General features: G+C 45.2%; 1 protein-coding gene across 3 annotated transcripts in view; it reads right to left on the minus strand.

Annotated features, from left to right (window-relative positions):
* ABR (ABR activator of RhoGEF and GTPase) overlaps positions 1 to 24,110 on the minus strand; it is a 1,286,060-nt gene that overhangs the window by 510,671 nt on the left and 751,279 nt on the right. For all 3 annotated transcript variants that reach the window (XM_086955070.1, XM_086955071.1, XM_086955072.1), the window contains exon 4: positions 11,059 to 11,244. In XM_086955070.1, the coding sequence (XP_086811196.1) occupies positions 11,059 to 11,244 (186 nt within the window). The remainder of the gene's footprint in view (positions 1 to 11,058; positions 11,245 to 24,110) is intronic.

The following is a 24,110-nucleotide window of genomic DNA, read 5'->3' on the forward strand; positions in this document are numbered from 1 at the left end:
GTGGGGTTGGGGGCATCTTTCACCGCCTTTACCAGATCACATTTTGGTTTGATGCCCTCTTCTGAGATGGTGTGACCCACATAGTCCACTGAACTCACACCTAACTTACACTTGCTCAATCTGGTGGTGAAACCGACTCCCTTAAGTCTCTCCAACACTACTTTGATGTTTTCATTATGCTCCATTTTGTCCTTTCCATAAATCAGGATATCATCCTGGAAGCACATCGTTTTACTGCAGTCCTTTAGAATGTGCTGCATCACCCGTTGGAAGACTGCCGCTGCGGATGCCAAGCCAAAAGGCATCCGAAGAAACTTGAAATTTCAAAACGGGCTGGTGAAGGCGGTCAAAGACTGTGACTCCGGGTACAGCTTTATCTGGTAATAGGCCGAGGAAAGGTCCAAAACACTAAAATATCTCGCCCCCTGTATGGTGCTCAACACCTCGCCGATCCTCTGGAGGGGATATCTGTCCACCAGTATGTTGGCATTTAGGTCTTGCAAGTCCACACAGAGCCTTATGTTCTTTCCTCCATCCTTGGTCGTGATGACGACCGGAGCCAACCACGCTGAGCTTTCAATTTCCATGATGACTCCTTGACTGACCAGCTTTTCCAACTCCCTTTCCAAGGGTTTCCTCATGCGAAGTGGAATAGATTGGGTTTTATGCACTACTGGTACTGCCCTCTCTTTCAGCTTTATTTTAGTTAGCCTCCGTGTCTTTAAGGAAATCCAGATTCTCTGGTCATGGTAAGAGAAGAATCGCAATTGTATATGTAAATGCCAATAAAGATATATATTTTTTAAAAACCGAGATCCCACAAGGGTGAAGTGCGCTCCACAAATGTGCTTGTTGTGGAATGTTCAGATCAGGTATCTAGTAAAAATCAGGACACAAGCCAAGGACAGTGGGGCGAGTTGCAAATACGTCAATGGTGGGAGCACTTCAAAGTTCTCGAGACTATTGAAATTCAGTACAGAACTCTTCAATGCTTTTTGGAATGCAGCTGCCAGATAGCCTTAATGGGCGAAGCAATACCACTACAGTATCCCTGTCTGGCTAGATCCATTATATGACTAAGTACATTTTGCGGGTTCAATTTCACCAGATTTAATTTTAATCATAACTGCTCTTTACACATTTTAATTATGTTTTAACTTCTGCTGCATCATTTGTTCTTAAATATTTTGTCAAAAACAAATATTTGCTTTTTGACATGTAAAACAGTGCACATTCTCTAAAGATTTACTCAGAACCTGCAAAATTTCTTCTTGAGTGCAGAACGAAGCTGCATTCTCCTATAATAGATTGGATTCATATCAGTCATTGTGGACACGCACAAATGTGTTAGTGATAAAATCAGGACCATAGTTTCTAATGAGAAAAAGCCAATAGATAAACAGTAAAACACAACCAAAGAAGCACTAAGCACCTGAATACATTAAAATCAATTGCACTTAACTGTCAAGCTTGTACACTTTTTTTCGAATTTTTAAAACTTCTTCGGTCTGGCTAACACGTTATTCCCCTATCTTTAAAACCACTAAATGTTTTCTTTCATGCAATGCATGACACTTTAAAGAAGCAGCTCCTTACCTATCTAATTTCCGATAGTAAACCCGTTGTACAGTTCAAAATACCACGATTAAAAAAAAAACATTGAGAATACATTTGTAGGACTTGGCCCTTTTCCCAGAAATGTTTCGCTTTTTATTCCTGATTTAGGATGCCACCCATTGTAACAAAAATGTATAGGCTTTGTGTAATGGAGAAAGCCCTGTGTAATGTCAAACTAATGTTAAGGTGCAGGTGCTTCCTTCCCCTAACATGGCTGCCACTGACCCCTGCTACTGCAGCGCGGTCTTTGTGGGCGCATTCTAGTAGCCAGGAGCTGGCTAGAACCCTCAGACAATGTATCTATACTAGCCTGCCAGCCTGCCCATCGCTAGAATGGTGGAACCTCCTAGAACCTTCTGGAACAGGTGAGGTGACACCAACTGCCACTGCCAACTGTCAACTGGCACTATATAAGGGAAGGGAGGGAAACTTTCCTGTCAGATTGAGGGAGCACAGACCTGGGAAAGAACCTACGCAGGAGTTTTAGGCGGTGGGGCCTAGTTAGGGTCCTATGATACTGGGAGTGACAGGGCTTAGGTGTTGCCTTCCAAGTATTGAGGAATCCTGAACTTACCCCCTGATCTGGCCCGGCGGAAGGGGAACCCAGAGTCCACCTGAGGAGACCGGCTGAGGAGATTTGATACCAGCCATCAACTCCAACCCCCCCACTTCAAGGAACCCAGAGACTGCTATTTACAAGGGCGCAAGAAACAAAGCGCCAAGAAGAAACCAAATCACCACAGGACTATTGAGAAGACAACCAGATGTTGGCGCTGTGTCGCTTTCCGCGCTCCCCGACGCCACCTGGGACCCCTTTTGCTGGTTTGCCACTGTTGGGTGGCCAGTCCTGTTGGTCCTTCTGACCTGCTTCCAACTAAAATAAACTGTCTGCTGGCTAAGCGCTCTTATTCCCTGGCGCTAGCACCCTGAACTACCTGTCCTGAGAAAAGTGCCCCACTGAAGTGAATGCTAAGCGCTATCTCTGTGTAGCGCTAGCCTCCTGAACGGCTAGCCTGACTGAATGGCCTGAGGCTCAAGCACTGTAACTGCCTGCAGAAGTGCTAGAACCCTGAAGCGCTATATCTGCCTGAACTGCTGTCCTGCATCATTTGAACTGCCTAATTTACCTCAGCTTGCTGAACTGGACAAAGCGCTGTGCCCCAGGCGCTATCTCTCCCCTCACTGGAAACCTCTGCGAGGGCTCTTCGAGGATCCGAAGAGGCAAGAACCCCCGGGGAGGTGGGCAGGAAGCCCCGAGCGCGCCCCGAGCGCGCCCCTCCCCGCGAAACACTGTTATTAGGCCCTGTTGGCCCGAATTGGCCCCTGCCAGTACTGTGAACTGGGAAAGAGGCCTATCAGCCACATCTGGGCCTGAGAGTGATATAGTTAAACCCTGGCTAGGGGCCTGTTATTGCCTTTTTAAATGTAATGCCTTCTGATATTGCTATTCTTCCTTAGAGAAATGTTGATGCATTGCCTGCCAGTGATTGATATGAAATGCAAATGCTACTTACCAGTATGCATCCGTTCTTGGCATGTAGGGCTGCTGACATTCATATCTGTGCATAGATCGCCGCCTAGTTTTGGGTCCGGATGATTGCACATTGTTGTCCTGGAAGAGTCTTCGAAGTATCACGAGATAGGTGGCTCCTCCCCTGGACTACAGTGCGCATGGGCATCGACTCCATCCCCAGATTGTTTTTAGCCATTGTGGCCAAGATGGAGTGAAACTCAGTGAATGATGACCATGCCATGAAATGATATGTGAACACTGCAGCTGCTACAGGCGCCGGGGAGGAGGGCGGGCGATATGAATGTCAGCAGCCCTACATGCCAAGAACAGATGCATACTGCTAAGTAGCATTTGCAGTTCGAGGCATGTGGGCTGCTGAATTCATATCTGTGCATAGAATACATAGCAGTCCCTCCATTAGCGGCGGCCGCCCGTGCCAGCTGCAGCAGTTTGGAAAAGTGTCTTGAGAACAGCCTGCCCTACAGCTGCCTGCTGTTTGGAGTGCACGTCTACACAGTAATGCTTAGTAAAGGTATGTGTGGTAGACCATGTGGCTGCTTTACATATGTCCTCCAAGGGAATGTTTCCAAGGAAAGCCATAGAGGCCCCCAACTTTCTGGTGGAGTGGGCTCTCGGTGGAATTGTAAGAGTGCGTTTTGCCTTTGCATAGCAGATTTGAATACATTTCACGATCCACCTGGCAATACCAGCCTTGGAAATAGGGTTACCTTTGTGATGTGGCGCAAAGGCAACAAAAAGCTGCTTATTCTTTCTAAAATCCTTGGTCCTATCAATGTTATATATAAGGGCCCGTTTAACGTCAAGGGTGTGGAGCATCCGCTCCGCCAGCGACTCTGGATTTTGAAAGAACACCGGCAACTCAATGGTTTGGTTGATGTGGAACTGAGACACAACCTTGGGTAGAAATTTAGGGTTAGTGCGGAGCACTACTCTGTTTGAATGAACTTGGAAGAAAGGCTCTTGGATTGTGAGGGCTTGCAGCTCACTAACCCTCCGTAGCGATGTAATTGCTACCAGGAAAGCCACTTTCCATGTTAAGAACTGAAGTTCGCAAGAATGTAGTGGCTCAAAGGGAGGACCCATCAGCCTTGTAAGAACCACATTGAGGTTCCATTCCGGAGCTGGTGGAGTCCGTGGCGGAATGACTCTTTTGAGGCCTTCCAGAAATGCCTTGATGGCAGGCACTTTGAAAAGTGAAAGGTGCTGCCTATTTTGGAGGTATGCGGCCATCGCAGACAGGTGAATGCGAATGGAAGTATATGCCAGATTACACTTCTATAGGTGGAACAGGTAACAGATGATGTTCTGAATGGAAGCATGCAGTGGATCAATGTTGTGGTTTGCGCAATAGATGACAAACCGCTTCCAATTTGCCGCATAACATGCTCTAGCAGTGGGCTTTCTCGCCTCCCGAATGATGTCCATGCAATTGGGAGGAAGGTTAAGGTAGCCAAATTCTAGGACTTCAGGAGCCAGATCGCCAGGTTGAGCTGTTGCGGATCTGGGTGCTGAATGTCGCCATGGCTCTGCGTCAGAAGGCTGGGTGTGAGATGAAGCCTTTGATGCAGTACCACGGAAAGTTCCAGAAACGTGGTGTACCATGGTTGGCGAGCCCACGTTGGAGCAACTAGGATGAGAGTCATCGAGTGCTGCCTGAGCTTGCGCGCCACCAGCGGTATCAGAGGTGCTGGGGGAAAAGCGTACGCAAATCTGCCTGACCAGTTCATCCACATCGCATTGCCCTGCGACTGAGGGTGTGGGAACCTGGCGGCGAAGCTTTGGCATTTTGCGTTCTCCCTTGTGGCGAACAGGTCTATCTCTGGATGACCCCACCTTTGGAAGTACGGTTGGAGTACTGATGGATGTATCTCCCACTCGTGCATTTGGTGGCTGTGCCTGCTGAGCAGGTCCGCCATCTGATTGTCCTTGCCTGGGAGATGCTCTGCCATGAGGAAAATGTTCCTCTGAATGGCCCTCTTCCACATGCTCTGAGCCAGATGAGACAGCTGCGGAGAGTGAGTGCCCCCCTTTTTCTGAATGTAGTAAATGGCCGTCATGTTGTCCGTCCGGATCAACACGACCTTGTTGCACAGATGTACTTTGAATGCCTTTAAGGCCATGAAGATCGCCATCAGTTCTAGTACATTGATGTGCATCTTCTTTTGCTGTAGTGTCCATAGTCCCTGCATAGTGTATTGGAGTACATGCGCTCCCCATCCCTGGAGAGAAGCGTCCGTCGTCAGGATAATCTGCGGCACAGGCTCTTGAAACGGTCGGCCCTTGCAAAGGTTTCGTGGATTCCACCAATTCAGAGAGTTGTATGCCCGACCGCTCACCAACACTAGGTCTTTCAACTGCCCGTGAGCCTGAGTCCACTGACGTGCTAAGCACTCCTGAAGCGGACGCATATGTAGCCTTGCGTGTGGGACTATGGAGATGCAGGAGGCCATCATGCCTATCAACTGCATGAACACTCTTGCTGGAAGCGAGTGCTGAGGTCTGAATCTTTGGATCAGCGACTGAATGCTGTTGACTCTCACTGAATTTGGCTGTGCTGTGGCCGCCAGAGTGTTTATGGTCGCACCCAGATACTGCCGTATGTGAGCGGGCTGGAGATGGGACTTTGGGTAATTCAGTGAGAACCCCAGATCGTGCAGAAGGTGAATGGTTTGGGACACGTGGGCGGCGCACAGCTGGGCCGACTCCGCCTGAATGAGCCAGTCGTCCAGATAGGGGTAGACGTGGATGTTTTGACGTCTTAGATGCGCCGCCACCGTCGCCAGGCACTTTGTGAAAACCCTGGGCGCTGTGGTGACCCCAAAAGGCAAAACCTTGAACTGGTAGCGCTGGTTTTGAATGGTGAACCTGAGGTACTTTCTGTGAGAAGGATGCAGTGGAATGTGGAAGTACGCATCCTTGAGGTCCAGAGTCGATAGGAAGTCCCCTTGCTGAAGCAGTGGGAGAACCTGCTGCAGCGTGAGCATATGGAGATGCTCTGACAGAATGTAAAAGTTGAGAGGTCTGAGGTCTAGGATGGTCCTGAGGGATCCGTCCTTCTTTGGGATCAGAAAATACAGGGAGTAAACTCCTGTACCTCTTTCTTGCAGGGGCACAAGCTCTATTGCTCCTTTTTGCAGCATGACGTTGACTTCCTGCTGCAACAAGTGCAAGTGCTCGCCGGACATAGGACGGCTCTTTGGGGGTATGTTGGGTGGAGTGGATGTGAGCTCCAGACAATAACCATATTGGATAAGAGATCTGACCCAACTGTCCGTGGTGATGGACTTCCACACGGGCAGGAACTGCTGGAGTCTCCCCCCGACCGTGGTCGGGGGCAGTGACAAGGCGTCACTGTTTGTTGGCGGTGGAGGACCTGGAGCTGTTATTACCACGTCCTCTGCCTTTGACGTTGTTGCCGCAGTATCCACCCCGACCCTTGTTGGTATAGGAGGGTTGGGTGTTACTCTTATAGAATTGCGTTGACTGTGACACTTGACCCCTCGAGGTGCCTCTATTATTGGAGCGACGAAAGGAACCACCCCGAAACTGCTAGGACTGCAAGGCACCCATAGACTTAGCAGTGTCGGTGTCCTTTTTCATTTTCTCGAGGGTGGTATCAACTTCTGGGCCAAACAGGTGGTCTGGGTTGACAGTTTGGTTGAGGATGGTAGTTTGAATGTCTGGTTTGAAACCGGATATTCTGAGCCATGCATGCCTACGCAGTAGAACGCTAGTGTTTATCGCTCTTGAGGTGGCGTCAGCCACGTCCAGAGCGCACTTAATTGAAGCATTAGTGATAAGCTTCCCCTCCTGTATCAACATCTCAGCTGCTTCCTTATATTGCTCTGGCAGGTGTTGTAGAAGGGCCTCTAGAGTGTCGTAGTGTGCCCTGTCGTAACGCGCAAGCAGCGCCTGTGTGTTGGATATGCGCCATATGTTGGCTGCCTGCGCAGCAACACGCTTCCCGAAGCCTCAAATACTTTTGATTCCTTGTCTGGGGGAGGAGCATCACCCGTAGTCTGTGAGTTGGCTCTTTTGCAAGCATTGGAGACAACCAAGGAATCCAGAGGCAACTGTCCTTTGATGTATGTTGGATCAGTGGGCGCTGCCTTGTACTTCTTGTCAATACGTGGGTTGACGACTCTTGCTCGGGTGGGCTCCTTGAAGACCTCTGGCGCATGTTTCAACACCCCTTTTAGCATTGGCAAAGTCTTTACAGTTTTTTCAGCGACTGAAAAGGTGTCAAAAAGAAAGTCGACGTCTACTGGGTCAGCATGGAGATCGACGTCATGGTTGGCTGCCGCTCTTTCAATTAGAGCATTGAAAGCTGCAGAGTCCTCAGTTGGGGAAGTTTTTGCTGAAAAGAGCTGAGGCTCCTGTCCTGAATGCGGGTCCCAAGGGTCGCCACCAGCAGACCAAGGCTCAGTCACATCCTCTGGGTCTGAGTAGACTGGATAGGCATACTCATCCTCGTCGTTACCATCACCCTCCTCAACATTAGAATGAGTGGGTGAAAGTTCATGGCCTTGGGGTGATGCAGGCTCCAAAGGGGCAGAGGCACCAGCAGAGTCCATCTTTTTCTTAAGTGGGATTTGGAAATGCTCCAAAGCTGGTTCAGGGGTGATCTTCCTTTTAAGGAGAGAGAGCTTGCCTGTGTTGGCGTCGATGATCACTTCTCGACGCTCTTCTTCTGCCAGTTGTTGGTGGCGCGGGCTTGGAACCACCAACGATGCCTTCGGCGTCGAAGATAACTTCAAGGGCACCCCGGCCCCAGGCTTCGCTGTGAAAGCCTTCGGCGCCGTCTTCGGCGGCAACATGAACAGAATCGGCGTTGGCGCTTTCGCCGGTTTCTGGAGAGGCTTGGGCGGCGCAGTGCCCTGCGGCTCGACTGCTGCGGTCCCCTCTCTAATACGCTGAAGGGACTCGTTGACCTTTTTAGTGAGCGAGGCGGAGGGACGCACCGGCTCGAGAGAGTCTTCTGAAGCAGATTTTGGGCCGGCGACCGAGGCCGCAGTCTTCGGAGCCGACGCAGCTGCCCCCTTGGCCTTGTCGATGGGAAGCGGGGCAGTGATAGACTTGGGGTCGTCCTGCCGCTTCTTTGAGGCCTTCTTATGGTCGTCGACCTTCTTGGTATCGATGCGACTTTTAAGTGCGTCAACCAACTTCGGCGCCGACGCAGCCGCGTCGGACGTCTTCACCTTCGGCTTCGACACCGTAGTCTTCTGGTCGGCCATTTTGGCGTGGCTCTTGAGCTCGACGGCCATCTTGGATTTCTTCGGCGCCGAGGCCTCCGAAGCCTTCGACCCAACCAGTGTGACTTGCGCTTTCGGTTTCGATACGTCCGGCGTCGAGACCGATGGTTTCACTTTCGGTTTCTGTACCGCAAGTGGTGCCGTATCAATGTCCGTGGCCGGGACGGAAGGCAGAGCCGTGGGACGGGAATCAAGACTTTGGGTAAGGCCCGAAGGCGATCCCTCGGCCTGGGCCTTAGAATGGTGGCTAGCCCCGTAGTCAGTGTGAGGAAGCTCCTCTTCCGAGCTATCCTCTACGGTGGCAATGGCCCCGTCGTCGTCCCCTACCTCCTCGACGACTTCATCGAAATCCTCATCTTCCGCGTCGTAGTCTTCCTCGATCTCCGACGCCGGGTTAGATTCCGTGATATCCTGGATAGTGTCGTCGCCGACATCCTCCGTGTCGAAGATGTCAGTCGGAGGGGGTGCCGATCGCTGGGCCTGCAGTCTTGCAGCTCGGCGGAGCTTAAGCGTCTTCTTCGACCGGAACTTGGAGCAGGCCATACACTTGGCCTCGTCGTGGTCCGGCGACAAGCATTTATTGCACACTGGGTGCACGTCGATATGTGGGTACTTCGAGGCACACACCGGGCACCTCTTAAATGGACTTCGTTCCATGATGAAATTAGTTTGGAGCGTCGTGTAGGCCCGTCCGCGCCGAAAGCACGCGGAAGGGCAGTGTTGGCTCGGCGTCGATGAAACAAACGATCCCGAACGATAGACAATACCGATGCGAGTCCTAAAGACCTTTTGGTCTCAAGTAAAAGAAGTTAAACAACTATCGATTCCGACAGAGGGAACCGAAACACATCCGAACCCAATGGCGGAAAAAAACAATCTGGGGATGGAGTCGATGCCCATGCGCACTGTAGTCCAGGGGAGGAGCCACCTATCTCGTGATACTTCGAAGACTCTTCCAGGACAACAATGTGCAATCATCCGGACCCAACACTAGGCGGCGATCTATGCACAGATATGAATTCAGCAGTCCACATGCCTCGAACAGGTCTGACGCAATGAGAAGTTAAATAGGAGGAAATGGAATGCCTGTTTAACAACTGAAATGGAAAGGTTTATTCAAGTTGCTGACCTGGTTAGCCCTGATTTAGGAAATGTTCGTTACCGGTGAATGAGGTTAATGAAATGTTCATTTTCAGCCTGATGTAGGGCTTACTGGGGCCTATTGAAATACTTGGTTCTGACTATTTAAATGTTTAATCTTACCTAGTGCAATGCCTTTTAGGAATGCCCTCAGTTACCGAAGGAAATGTCTAAAATTGCCCTACTGCCAGAGAGCTGTAATTCAGCCTAATGCCAGGTTGAGGAGGTGCCCACAGTTGGGCCCTGAGTTAACCCCTGTCTGATTTTCCATGACCTGTTTCCTATTCTTTAATGAACTGGTTGCCTCACATATGGAGATGGTTATTTTTACCTGACAAAGGGTTGGCTTGCCTGATAAAATGTTAGCTTTGCATAATGAGCTGTTGCCCAACCTTTGAGGGAATGTTTGATATGCATAGCCAAGTTATATGCTTAGCGAAATGCACCTTTTCACAGGTTGCCTGAGTTTCCTTGAAACGTTTATTCTTGCAGAGGGAAATGCTTATTCCTACTCAATGCCATGTTTCAGGAAAGCCTATAGTTCTATAAGGAATTGCTTGCCCTAGCCTTATGCATGGTTCCCCCTGGCAAGATGAAAAGGTTTGGTCTTGCCTGAAGAATGATTTGCCCTGTTATCTAAGGCCTAATGAAATGTTCTTTCTGGTCAAGGGAAATGTGAACTCTTGCTTCCTTAGAGGCTCCCCTTCACGGGGTGCCGGGTTATTGAATACCTAATGAAATGTTTTCTCCCATGTAGTACCACATTTACTGGAAGCCTTCAGTTATTTATTTACATGTTCGCTGCTGTGAAATGCTCACCCTTGCTTGGTGAGAAGTGGGTAATATGCCTACAGAACTAATATGATGCAATGTCATTTGGTTGCATTCCTTACAGGTGCTGATAAGAAGCAAGGCCAAGGTCAGGCCTGTGGTTATTTATTACTTAATATTTAATATTTAATATTTATTCCTCTAAGTATTTATTGCCAAGTGTTGAAATACATGTATTTGAAAGGAAAACTAATAAGTAATTGATACTGTAATTTTTGATTACCCTGCCTCTGCTCTATATAAAAGTTATCTAATTTTTTATACAAACTAACTAGAGTGGTGTCACTCACTGCGTGCCCATTTTACTGTCTCAGTGGCTGCATGTGCTGTATGGTCGCTTTACACATAAGCTTTCGGATGCCTACCCGCTCGTGCCATGCTACCCTCGGGGAGCTGGTGACCCCAGTTCCAACAACATTCTTAGCATAAATGCTTATAACAGACTATGCACCCCAGTCACTTCAGAAATAACCCTGAAGACATTTGTTCTGGGATTGAAAGTCACACTGCTCATGGAGATGGTTTACTAAAATAAGTTATTACAGTCAGCCTGGAGCTCAGATGGTTCAGTGGTGGCCTCTGTGCACTTCTTGTTGTTCAGTGAGGAGTGATACACGGGCAGGCACTGTGTGATAACTGAATTAGCTACTCAATCCTGATGAAGACCTAGGGTCCAGAACTTACCAGCTTCTGGAAGAGGTGGCCAACCGTCACCTTGTTGTCCCACTGCTGCACTTGGGGGCAGAGGCTGTCATAGAACTCTTTGTGGATGTCATAGATGTCTTGGATCTTGTAGAAGATGTTCTCGATCTGCTGGGCAGTGAGCACCGGCTGAGACGTGGTTGCCGTGGCCTTCAACGGCTTTATTGGCTGCAATGAGAAGAAAGTGAGGGGATCAAAAAAAGAGTGACAAACATGTGAAGCAAAAGAGCAGTGGCATGAGCACAGTGTCGAATGGAAGTGTGGCTAAAAGGGACACACTTAAGAAAAGAAACTGCATGGCTGCACAGCTTGCTGGTCTCAACCTTGCCCAAAGCTAGAATGTATAATTTTTTACAGCATGCTTCATATGCGTTTCCTATACAACGAATTGTGTGTCTCAGTCATTATGTCCTCTGTTTCCAAATACATTAAAGATAAACTATTAAATATGAAACTAAAATTTCAAAGGAGCTATATGGTAACCTTTCTACTGCAGGTATAATTATATTTGCAAGGGTGTTATCCCATTGGAAGCAAAAGAAAAGATGCTAGCATTTGGAGACTGCGGAGTCGTCAAATCAAGCTACTAAAGCCACAGGGTGTCCCCAGGTGGTACTTGTGCTGGGGCCAGGATAAGAACTATTTACAAACAAGGATGAGTGGCGGGCAAGTTCTCCAGCACACAACCTTGGAACAGTGATAATAATGGGTTGTGATTATCTGCTACAGCAGACCCTGTGCACAGTACATTGGGAAGCCCCTCAAATAGGAGGCGGGAGCAGTGACTGGTTGAGTTGATTTTCTGAAGGTTGGCAGACCCTGGTAATGAATCAGTTCACAGCAGCTATCAAGAACCGAGACAGCAGGAACGGTCTGTGAAATCCTTTTTAGACAAATTCTGAGATCCCGGAAACTATAGACAGATCACACACATTTAAGGCCCTGGGTGTGCCCTACGTTGAAAGGAAGGAGGTCTGACACCAGAACTCTAGAAAGCCAGTGATTGCTGAACTGCCATATTAAGTAGAAGAAAGAACAAACGTATCCAATGGAGAGTAAATAACATAAAGGACCATTATAATGCTTTGGACTATGTGCTCCTGATATAGAACATAAATACCCCCCCACCCCCCCCCCCTTCGGCGCCAGACTAGTTCACAATATGCTACAGAAACCTGAGAGAACAGACTTGGAAGATACAAGATGACACCTTCTTCGACTAGGGAGGGGGGGGGGGAGGGGAGGGGTGGTGGTGGTGGTGGTGGTGGTGGTGGTGGTGGTGGTGGTGGTGGTGGTGGGTGTGTGTGTGTATATATATATATATATATACACACATGTACATATATATATATACATATATATACATATACATATATAGATATATAGATATACATATATACATATATACATATATATATATACATATACATATATATGCATATATATATATACATATACATATACATACATACACATATACATATACATATACATACATATATATATATATATATATATATATATATATATATATACATATATATATATATATCAGGGCCGGCTTATGGCGGATGTCTTAGCGGAAGGTATACCCACTGATGTTGGAGGGTCACTAAAAAACTGCAGGTCTGTTTAGAGTTACAGAAGTTAATACAAAAATGCTATTTAATCATGATGGATCAGCAACCAAAGAACTAAAGTATTGCAAATATTACAACTGATGGTTTCTTCTAAGCCTGTGAGGCCAGATAGAACGTCTTAACTCAACAACATACTGTTCTATTTCCATTCTGCAATTTCTCCGGTTATATTGGTATTTTTACTTCACTGATATGTAAGCAACGCTTTCTATATTTTATATGTTAGAAACTTCACTGTGCTCGTTTAGAGGTCTTCCCTGATGAGAGGGTGGTCTCTGGGGGTCGTTTACCTATCTACATTAAATCTTCTTTATTCAAGAACTGTGTTCTGTCATCCCAAAAATTAACAAAGCAGTTTCTGCTCCCCACATTGGTAGGAACCCGCCTGTCCACCATTTACAAAGTTATGGAATTCTTTAGTCTCTTCGTTTTCCACGTTCTTACCCCTAGGCAAGTCTGTATTGGTGAATAAACTTTGGATCTGAATTGGTTTTCTTCAGAGGAGGCATACCGCAACTGTCTCAGAATTTAGGACTTAGTAATTATTCACTTATTTTGTGATGATGCAAGCGGCTGGGCAAAAGTTGATATTGGATGATCATTTAATCCTGATTGGTAGCCTCATCACCTTTGTTTTCTCAGTAGGATCCTGGTGATGATGTGCTTGATTGCATGGACTGAGCCATGTCCTTGGACCTAGATGGATGCAACCACGGGCTTGCTTTTGTCTTTAGCTCAGTGCTCATCCTTCCTGCACTCCTAGGCTGCACACTAAAAGGATGGCATTTTGTGCTCAGCTTACCGAGGCTTTGCTATACTTCTAGTGTGCATGTTCGATCGTTACTTTTTTGGGGAGTTAAGATGTCAGCTGCTGGTCAAGTAGGGTGTTCACCAGTGTTTAGTTATTTAGAAGAGTTAGATTTATATACTATGGTATGGGGGTTTGAGAGAGACAGACAAAAAGAAAGAGAAAGGCTGACTCTGGTGCGGACTGATTGATTTGTTCTGATGGTTGAATCCATGAGTTGGGTTCAAAGTCCGTGTTGTGAGCAGATACTGGACATGGATCACGTTGCTGGGTCTTAGTGTGTGAGCTTTGGGTTTCTGTGAGGTTCTGATCTATGTATGGGGGTCAGAACTATGCTGGAATGACTTTAGAGTCAGTTACCAATAATAACGATTTTCTTTAATATTGGGCTTCGAATCGTCTGGCATTGATAATGGAGAGCGGTCAACCGAATACCGCTATATATATGAGATCGAGCACGTCAAAGTCGGGTTTCAATAAATCAAAAAAGAGCATTACACAGCCAAAGTCATCATTCATTTTCAGGGGTTCACGCAAACATGACTTGATAATAGTGACATTTCGAACACAAATGGTGATCACTCACAGGAAAACAACCACGGGCACCAAAATATCAGTAATAGAAATCTGGGAAGAACGCCTGGTGTACAGGTGCCAGTAATGTGGGAAGGGCTACACATGCATAGTCACATTTGGACAAAGAGCCTGGAATACAGTTATGCTTACAGAGGTCAATATATGGGCAGGATCGAAGACTGATATGACACGAGGATGTTGGATGATGTTCACTCTCCCAGTGGGATAAATGTTTGAAGGGGGGAAAGCAGACAATCATAGTGCAGTATTCTTTGATCCAATGTGAGACAAAAGTTATAGACCGTTGGCCCCCTTTCTAAATACAGAGAATGTCTGCCCTCAGCTCCTGCTTGCTTCCATGGAGACTGTCCCTGTGTTCTCCATTACACGGCTGGCAGAAGTGCATATGTCATGACAATTACAGACACAGGGAACCAGTGAACTAAAAGATCATTTGCAGCAGCAGGACACAAAAGGACACATAGAATTCAATCAGGAGAAGAAACAAAAAAGATTTTAAATATGTGGGCGGTCTTCTATATGTGGAAGGGTAGTTAAATGTTCCTGCATTAAGACACGGATCAGAGAAGATGCGCTGTCAGCTCATGGAGCCTAGGACTGATCTACTGGTCCAAGACAAACATGATCCACCAAGGTTTAAACCCAGATGCTACTGAGGCTTTCCCCCAACTCAGGAATATGAGCTTGGCGTGGCATCGGATAAGTGACTTTACAGTGTCTCTTGGCACGGCTCCAATTCTAAATGTGCTATTATAAAGAAGTCATACTCAGACTTGAGAACTATCCCCTGAATAATAAGTAATAAATGTAGTTCACTCTTCCAATGCCTGTCCTTTACAATCTGGTGGGAGTAGTTTTTCTTAACTTACATAGCTCAGGAAGGGTTACTTCTTCTAGGTAGCAATATTGTGTCCTAATATGGCACTTCTACAGCTGGCACACTTAAACAAGAAACCCATTTATATTCCTCCTTTAATTGGGATTAACTACCTGTGTTAATGTATGTATTAAGTTGCTGTACACTTCACACCTACATTTAGGTATTTGGTTTCATTTTAGACAATCATTCAATTTTAACAACCCGTCGTTTTGGTGGAGGAAAAATGGAAACCTCTATCAGTCAAGTTGAATTACGCAATCCTCCAATCTCCCAATCGCTTTGAAAAACAGTGCCCCCCATAAGCGTCAGTAGGCATACTGGGTTGTAAACCAACTTGTAGTCAATATCACCAGCGGCGTAGTAAGGAGGGGGGGGCGACACCCCCTCTTACGGCCGCCGTGGGGCTACGCCAATGAATATCACACCATCATAGAGCTATTAAAGGAGCCCTCAGAAGGGACTCTGATATCAGCTCAAACCAATCCTAATGGAGGGGGCTCTCTACGATAAGGCCAATTAAAGATCACTGTAAGCGGCAGTGAAATGGCTCACAGGATTTGCCCTTACTCAGCAAACCCACAGGGGGGCATTCTCCATTTTGTTGCAATAGCCCATTTAATCCTTTACAGAACATCGCCAATGTCTTTCTAACGGAGCAACAGGGTACCAGTAAGTTTTTAGCAACAACCGGAGCAACAAATGCCTAGCGGGCCTCGGTCATGCAAGAGGCACAAATGAAACCCTGAATTAGCGCAGTTTATGTGAAGACTCCTCAGGTCATTCCATTCTCAACTAATGTATATTACACCAGTCTCAGGAACTGGAACATGCCCAGTGTAGTAATAAATACTCTGACGCATATGGGTAGATCAATATTTTCATCTTCATTCAATTTATATACGGATACAGATTGCACCAAAGTAGCCATCTCGCAGGCTGCAGGAATTGTATATTATTTACAATGCGGACAATTTGGTCATTCAGATAGTCTGGGATCGCACAAATCAATCTCCCGGGGTGCATCACTCACCTCATTCAACCTTGCCCTAAAGGCCCTTTAAATTTTGAAGTTTCACTGTACACACAATCCCTGCAAATTGATACTTCACCATCCTGATTAATCCCAGGGAGCTACCTCACGATCTCCAGCAATGGTGACAGACTTGTACATGGATACAGAGACCAAGCCTGTGATTCCATTAGTGTAGGAGGTAATAGACTTCCAATTTTTTCCAGATGAGCGTCCGATAACAGGATATTCTAGTGATTCATGTGGGGAAACCCTACGGAAAAAAAGTAACACCAACCCAGGATGCAGGAATGTATCCCAATCTACCCTATTCTTACACATGGCTCATTAGGCGTACCGTGGTGATCGCTCATGCATCAATTCCCATTTCTCTCTTGACTGGAGCACAAATACTGACTCTGGGGCAGCACCAGCCTACACCAACAACTGCAGATAGAAATAAATCAGGAAATCTGAAAGCAAGAGGATCAAGTCAGCCTGGTACCGGTCTGTCCAGCCCTTAGGGCTTCCAGGGGCCATCCCTAGCATGCAGTAACCTCTACCTCTACTATGAACTTTTCAGATTAAACTTTCTTACTGATACCACCCCCTGAGACCAGGAGGATCAATCTCATGCCACAAGCCATGTTCGCTCAATGGCTGCTCATAAGATCAGGTGCTACATGTACACCAGACAAAAGCTTTCCCAAGTCAAGCAATACAGCAACACTCCCAAGCAGTATCTCATCCAATCCGATATTATCTATCACTTACACTCATCCAAGGATCTACCCCCATACACCTATAGACAAATAGGTTATAAATACAAAATGAGAGAGAAAGAAAAATGGAAACAGAATGGAGGAAAACTTAAGGAAAGGAGTAGAAGAGCAGATGTATTCATGGTGATGGTTAACCTTGTGAAAACTATAAAGGGAGACACTTTGGTTGTTTTTTTGTTATATTCTTTGGTAGTGTAGCCGAGCACATGAAAAATGGGTCTGCTCAAAAGTTATGCAGATACCTTCTCTATATTTGCATTAGTTAAAAGGACACCATTATGAACCTTGCATGATATTGTGGCCTTGAGCTGAAGTTTGGAAGGGGAGCATCGTTTACAGCGCGGTGTTTACACCGCAGTGCCTTTACAACGATGCCATTACAACGCAAGTTGTTACTACGACTTGCGCTGGATGGCGACTTTCCCTACTGTTACGTGGACTGGTGTTGGAATATAAAATTATAATATTCCAAAATCCGCGCCCTCCAACGCAAGTCGTTGTAACGACTTGCGTTGTAATGCCCGCGATTTCAAGCACCGCGATCTAAAAGATCGCGTTGTACTGACATACATCCGATTGGAATGATCAAAACTACATTTTTTCAAACTGAATTTCTTTGAAATGGAATAAACGGAAAAGTAAAGTATATACAAAAGCACACAAGTTTGCAGAATATTTTGTTAAACAAGAACAGATTGTGCCAAAGATGTACCTTACAATGAGTAGCACCAAGATTTAAACCAAACAAGTATAGCTTTTCAGTGTACAAACACTGGCATCGTGTCAGCCAGTCTGCAAAAAGTCCAAACCAGGACCCTTCGGCTTGACTTTTCCAACCTGACTCTGCAGAGCTCCTTTTTGGAACTTGGGAAAGTGCTGTTTTGCTTTCAAACACCGTGTAATTCATTGGTGGGGGACCATTACAGTTAATAGGTTTCCAAGTACAATTGTCTGTGTAGCAAGAAAAAAGGAAAGTCAAGGTGCTACCATAATAAAGATGCCTTGTCACCCTTCACTTCTCTGCCTTCCTTTATTTCAGAGGATAGGCTGGGAAAGGAGGTTGCATGCATCTTTTAGGCGCTCTGTTTAGGGAGGCGATGGAAAGCACGTGGTGGAATCATGGAAAAGGCCAATTTCCTGACTTTCAGGGGAAAACAGAGCCCTGATTGGGGCATGAGAATGTTCGGGTAGGTCCTGAGCTAAACAATGTTTTCATTTCACTTGGAGGGTGGTAGCACCAGAGTTGCCATCTGTGCACACCTTCTGCTAGATTTACAAAGGGCAATTAGTGATCTGGTCATAGAGACTCTCTGCTGCGACTTGCCAAAGCAGAGAAAGCCTTCATGGAAAAACCACTCAGTAGCAAACATGAAATGAGACATGAGATTTGCAGAGCCATAAAGCAAATCCTGTGAGAATTCACGAAGCCAAATCTGTGCTATAAGCAGGGTAATAGATATGGAAAGGAATATTTCCCCCTGGTTAGTTGAAGCATGTCAATATATATCACTAATTCAGGTTAGAGGCGGTCCAGTAAAATGCCATACTTTCAACCAACTTACTGAATCATCTGAATATTTCCTTAAGAAACTGCAGACAAAGCTTAGCAGAAATCTTGCTAACGGTCAAAAAAAAATCCAGCATAGGACCAGTCCATCTCCAAAACACGGGGATAAGAATATTTCCTTCTGGAAAGTCGCTAGTTTACTGGAATCCAGCGTGTAAGATTTGTGAAATGGTGACTCCTTCGAGCATGTGGATATCTCTACTTGAGGTATCTACAAAGTACCTGGAAGCCTGCCTTTTATTTACCAAGTACTACTTTGCTGAGAGAGGGCCAGTGCCATAGCTGAATTCAGCTCCCCACAAGCCGCTGTAATAAGATTCCTAACCATCTGTTGCCGACCGAGGACAGACGCCTACAGTATGAAGGAAGTGCCTCTGGAGTTACCCATGTTGTCCCAATCTAATGGTGGGTGCGGCTTTCCAGGCTCAGAACTCCACGGTCCTTTTTGAAGCCTTCAGACCTTCTTCTGCCTGACTGGATTTCAGCATTGTCAGAGGTTCCGTATTCTTTTGAAGCCTCTTGAGAATGCAGATGTTACAAAGGCTCTTCTTTTCATGGTCTTTTCTTTTTGTATCTTCTTGACTGTTTAGTAAAATGCTTAATGGACTTTAATCTCAGCCAGTTTTTTTAAAGGTTCTTTTTGTTACACTTATTTGCGAGTATTTTCCAAACCATTTTTGATACCTACTGTCTGGGCCTTAGGTTTAATATCTCTTGTGTACATCACATTGCTCTGATGTATTCCTGAAATTCCTTGGTTTCCTAAAGAATTAAAAAATGGAGGTTGGCTAATGCTGTCAACACTGGAAGTTTTCCACCCACTTCCGTGAATCGCTTCATTTAGGTATTATGGTAGTTTGACTCTAGTGCATTCAGCCTCTAGTTTCTCACCCTATCCTACCAATGATTTCATCTCATCTGTTTCTGACATTTCAGCTCAAGAGAGGCAAGAATGATAACTGTTCACAAAAACAAGTGTTCTAAACAGTTCCTCCGCTAAGGCGGATGAGTGTCGCCCCACAGCTGTGTGAGCCGTTGAAAAAAGGAAAATAAAATGATAATAATGCAACGTTATTATCATTTTATTTTTCTGTTCTGCTTAGGTGTGGGGTAGGGCTGGCCAGAGCAGGGGGAGGAGTGGAGTGCACTTCTAAGTGCGCATGACAGTTTGGTCGGCAGTCTTGGGCCACCCAAACAGCCATGCGCACTTTGCATGCTCTCCACCGGCTGTATTACACAGCCTGGGTGGAGAACATGCACAGCCCCCAGTCACTCTCCGAGCACCACACCATGGTGCTCAGACCGATCACAATGCTGCTGTAAGGCAACGTCATGACTGCCTAGGGGAGTCTGGGAGCCTGTGTGCTTCCTGCTCCAGGAGTCGACCGAGGAGCCGAAAAGGACCGAGCAGCAGTTGCCTGCCTGCACACGTTTTTTTATTATTATTATTTTTTATTTTATTTACCCAACCCTTCCTCCCCTGGCACCCCCGTGAAGTATTAGTTGCCACTGGTACTCAGTTGAGGGGGAGGGACATCAGGTATCTCACTTATGAGGACCGAAGTTCTCATCAAGTCTGGAGGGGTATCTACAGTCTTGGCTGGAAAGATGCATTAAGACACCTGAGCATGACAGCAATCACTCATCTCAACTATTCAGAGGCATCATGTGATTTTGACTGGGCATCTGGCTAAAAAGAAGTATTTCATCAGAGACGATTTCATAATGTTAGGGCATGCGTGGCATATAATGTTGTCAAGTACTGATCTTTTTGGGAGATGCAGTGCTTAGTTGTCAGAACCCTAGCATGGTATCCAGTTAATGTAACAGACTGTGGACAGATAATCTGTACTGTTTGAGGCAAGAGCATTTCCTGTGGCTCAGAAAGTGAAGCTTCCTCTTGCCTGGCACAGTATCCGGTGTTCAAAGGACCCGTAGCATACACAATAGTTGATTTCTCTGTCTCCGCTTCTGAAGCCAATGGCATACGCCTTAATCTCTCTTTCCCAACAACCCAATTAACATCTTTACACTCAATCACAGCATTAGTTTTTATGTGTAATCGGTCATAAAGACGAGATGCAGCTATTTTTGAACATCTTCCTAAAACTCAGAACCAAAACAGCAGTTGCACGGTGAGCTATATAGACATCCAATTCCAGTGAGGGAAGCTGACTATAGAATCATCTAGCATATCAATGAGACCCATCACAGTGACCAACCCAAACCTGTCCTGCTGGACTTTACTGAAGGCTAAAGATAAAGAATCACTGAAAAAATGCAAATTTCTGTTCAAAGAATGACAACTATAAATTAAATAAAAATAAAGCCTTCCACTTGAAAAAAAAATTGCAGTAAAAATGAAAGAGGAAGAAAGGCTCAGATTAGGAATTGGACATAAAACCAGTCTTCCGGTTGTTTTATGCAACAGCAGGAAGCCGCTGCTGCCCTGTCAATCGTTCGCTTTTAAAGTATTATTCTGAAGCCTGTGGGCACGCACCCGCAAGTCCACCCTCCTGCACGCTAACAAGCCGCTGTCACTTCAAAAAAGGTTGTGGGGAATGACTAGCAGAGAACTGTGCTCAAAGTGCACAGTGGGGTTCAAGCTAGAGCCAGATCTAGAGATTTTGTGCCCGCTGTGGCATGTGTGACAACCTTAAGTCACATCTAAAGTCACCGAATAAATATAATGAAGCCCTGATGCTAAGAAGTCTTACAATATATGCGTAAACACCTTCTCACGATTCCAGGGCTATGCATAGAGTACAAGATATATGACTGGTGATTAATTTAACAAATATAAAGTTTTAGTCAGCTTAAGCCCCATAAAATAACTTTACTTCCTCACTGAATCGGTGTGGCTAAACTCTGCATGTACAAGCGTTTTAAAAAAGTTTAAATATTTTAATAAACATACCAAACATGCATATTTCTATGTGTAAATATTATAATACTCAGGTTGTAATTGAGCCCCAGGTTTGGTCCTTTGTTTTTTCCTCAGTCCTCCTAGTGGGAACAACCTTGATTTTGACCAGTTAGGGCATAGACACAAGAGGCCTCCATTATGCCAGTCGATTCGGGGTCCATCTACTGGGGCACTTATAATTGTGACATATGGTGTGTGTGTGTGTGATATATATATATATCTCCTGGAAACTCGAACCACTTCATGATTTCCGCCACAGCAGACAGGCGAGGAAAGAGACACAGACCTCCGAGGTTTTCAAGTGGGCAAAGATGTTTATTTTACAAGTGACCCAAACACAACGCGTTTCAAGCCCGTAAGCCCTTGTTCACGTGTCAAAAGTGAAAAAACACCATCTACTATTTAAAGTAAGTAATACCACTCCCAGTTTCTGACATCACAGGTCACATGATCATGGGCATTAACAACAGACTATAGTTGCTACACTGATCGTTTTTGTAGTTCTAGACTACTGAGGCAGATTAATATAATACGACACATTAGATTTATATACACATGTTTTAAAAACATCTAAAACATATAAAGTGCTGAGTGTCATAGTATTCATAAAATAATAAATACAAATCATTTAAAAAGTTCTCATTGGATAAATCCAAGACTGCCTACGTTGTAACTGCACCAATACTGTAATATTACCGGATAAATCCGCTTATTGTCATTTCAACCAGTATGACCTATGAGTCCTGCGTACATAACAACATGTACCTATTTTTGTCTCAATTTTAGACCAATTTTCTTTGTAATTCTGGTTGTCCAGTGTAAGCACAAGTGGGAGAAGGTCTGTGCAAAAGTGCATATGTGAATATAAAGTGCTACTGTAGATAGTATTGATTTCTCAACAAATCAAATGCTAATTTAAGGTCAAACCATCTGTTCACAAAACATAGATGAATCTAATTTCTAAAATTCATGCATAATTGACAACAGCCACCTTTATCCTAAAAACATTTGATTATGTATATAATAAATACATTTTGAGAAACCAAAAAGAGAGAAAGACGAAATATGATAAAAATGATTTGTGAAATCAGAGAGTTAATATATTTACACAAGGACATACTTCATTGAACTATTTACATACAACTCCACTTGTCATAGGGAACCACAATATTGCAGCTAAAGTATGTTATTACAGGAAGCTGCGCATATCCTCAGTGGTATTCAAACCATTGGGCCATTTGCAATCAAGCTCGATAATGTATTTGGTTTCAAGCTGACGGAGTTGGCGCTCCCTATTGCCCCCTCTTCTTTTCTTAGCCACAGCGTCTATTACAAAATAAGACAAGCAATTGATGTTATTTGCATGTACCTTCTTAAAATGTCTCGCAACAGGATATGTTGCGTCACTGTGGAGAATGGCCCTTATATGCTGCAAAATCCTGACGTGCACCTGTAGCTTCGTGCGACCCACGTAGCTAAGCCCACAGGTGCACGTCAGGACATATACAGCATATTCGGTTTTGCAATTGTAGTTTCCCGATATCGAAGTAGGAGTGGAACTGAAAGGTGTGGAGTAAGTTGACATGTTGCAACCAAATTTGCAAGCACGACATGACGTGCATTTTATGAATTCTTCTTTGGTGCCAACCAAGTAGTTACTTTTTTGACCTCAGGTGATACTCGGTCCAATACTGTGCCCATGGTGCTACTTCTTCTAAATGTAATAACAGGTTTAACTGCAATTCTATCTCGAAGAATGTTATCTGTTAGCACTACTGGCCAGTGCTTGTTCAATATAGCTCTGATCTGCCGTTCCTCCCTGTTGTAGGTGGTGATTAGTCTTGAAGTATTAATACTTGGGGAGATAACAGCAGTATTAGGCACCGATGAGGTATCTTTATCTGGAGCGAATAGGCTCATTCTAGGTTTAGTTTTGGCCTTATCAATGGCATCCTGTAAGATTTTATTTGAATACCCCCTTACTTTAAGTCTGTCAACCAGCTCTTGTTGACATTTATTAAACTCATCCTCATTGCTGCAAATACGTTTTATCCATAGGATTTCTCCATACGGAATGCTAGCAATGAGGTGTTTCGGATGAGAGATGGTTGCATGTAAGGTGATATTACCAGAAGTCACTTTTCTGTGAAGGGTACTTTCAAATTTTTCATTGTTGACAAAGACCTTAACATCAAGGAATTCAATTTCCTGTTTGTGAATGTGGGAGGTGAATTTAAGATTATAGATGTTATTGTTAATCTTATTTATAAAGCGAACAGCTTCTTCTTCACTCCCCTGCCAGAGTATGAACACATCGTCTATGTACCGGAGGTATGATCTTATGTGTGTCTGATATTCCGCCTGAAAGGCGGTTTTGAGGACCTGCTCCTCCCACCAGCCCACATGTAAACATGCGTAGCTGGGGGAGAAGCAGGCCCCCATCGCCACTCCTCTCATCTGTTTGTATATATCTTTATCAAACAGGAAATAGTTATTATTAAGACACCATTTGATGAGTTCCAGCACCACTTTGTTAAGTTCATATAATGTACTGGACCGAGATTCCAAAAAATGTTTAACCGAGGCCAATCCCTGCTCATGATCTATACTCGTATATAACGCTTCTATATCTAGAGTGATAAGAAGCAAGTCCTCTGACCATGACAATTTGTCTAATTTCTGTAAGTAATCTCCAGTATCTTTTACATAGCTTGGCAATGCCATCACCAAGCTCTGTAGAAAAAAATCTATATACTGGCCTACATGCTCTCCCAAGCTGTTTATGGACGATATAATCGGTCTACCTGGGATTGGGGAAACATTTT

The sequence above is a fragment of the Lissotriton vulgaris genome, chromosome 2_1 (genome assembly GCF_964263255.1).
Source record: "Lissotriton vulgaris chromosome 2_1, aLisVul1.2, whole genome shotgun sequence".
Taxonomy (NCBI): Eukaryota; Metazoa; Chordata; class Amphibia; order Caudata; family Salamandridae; genus Lissotriton; species Lissotriton vulgaris.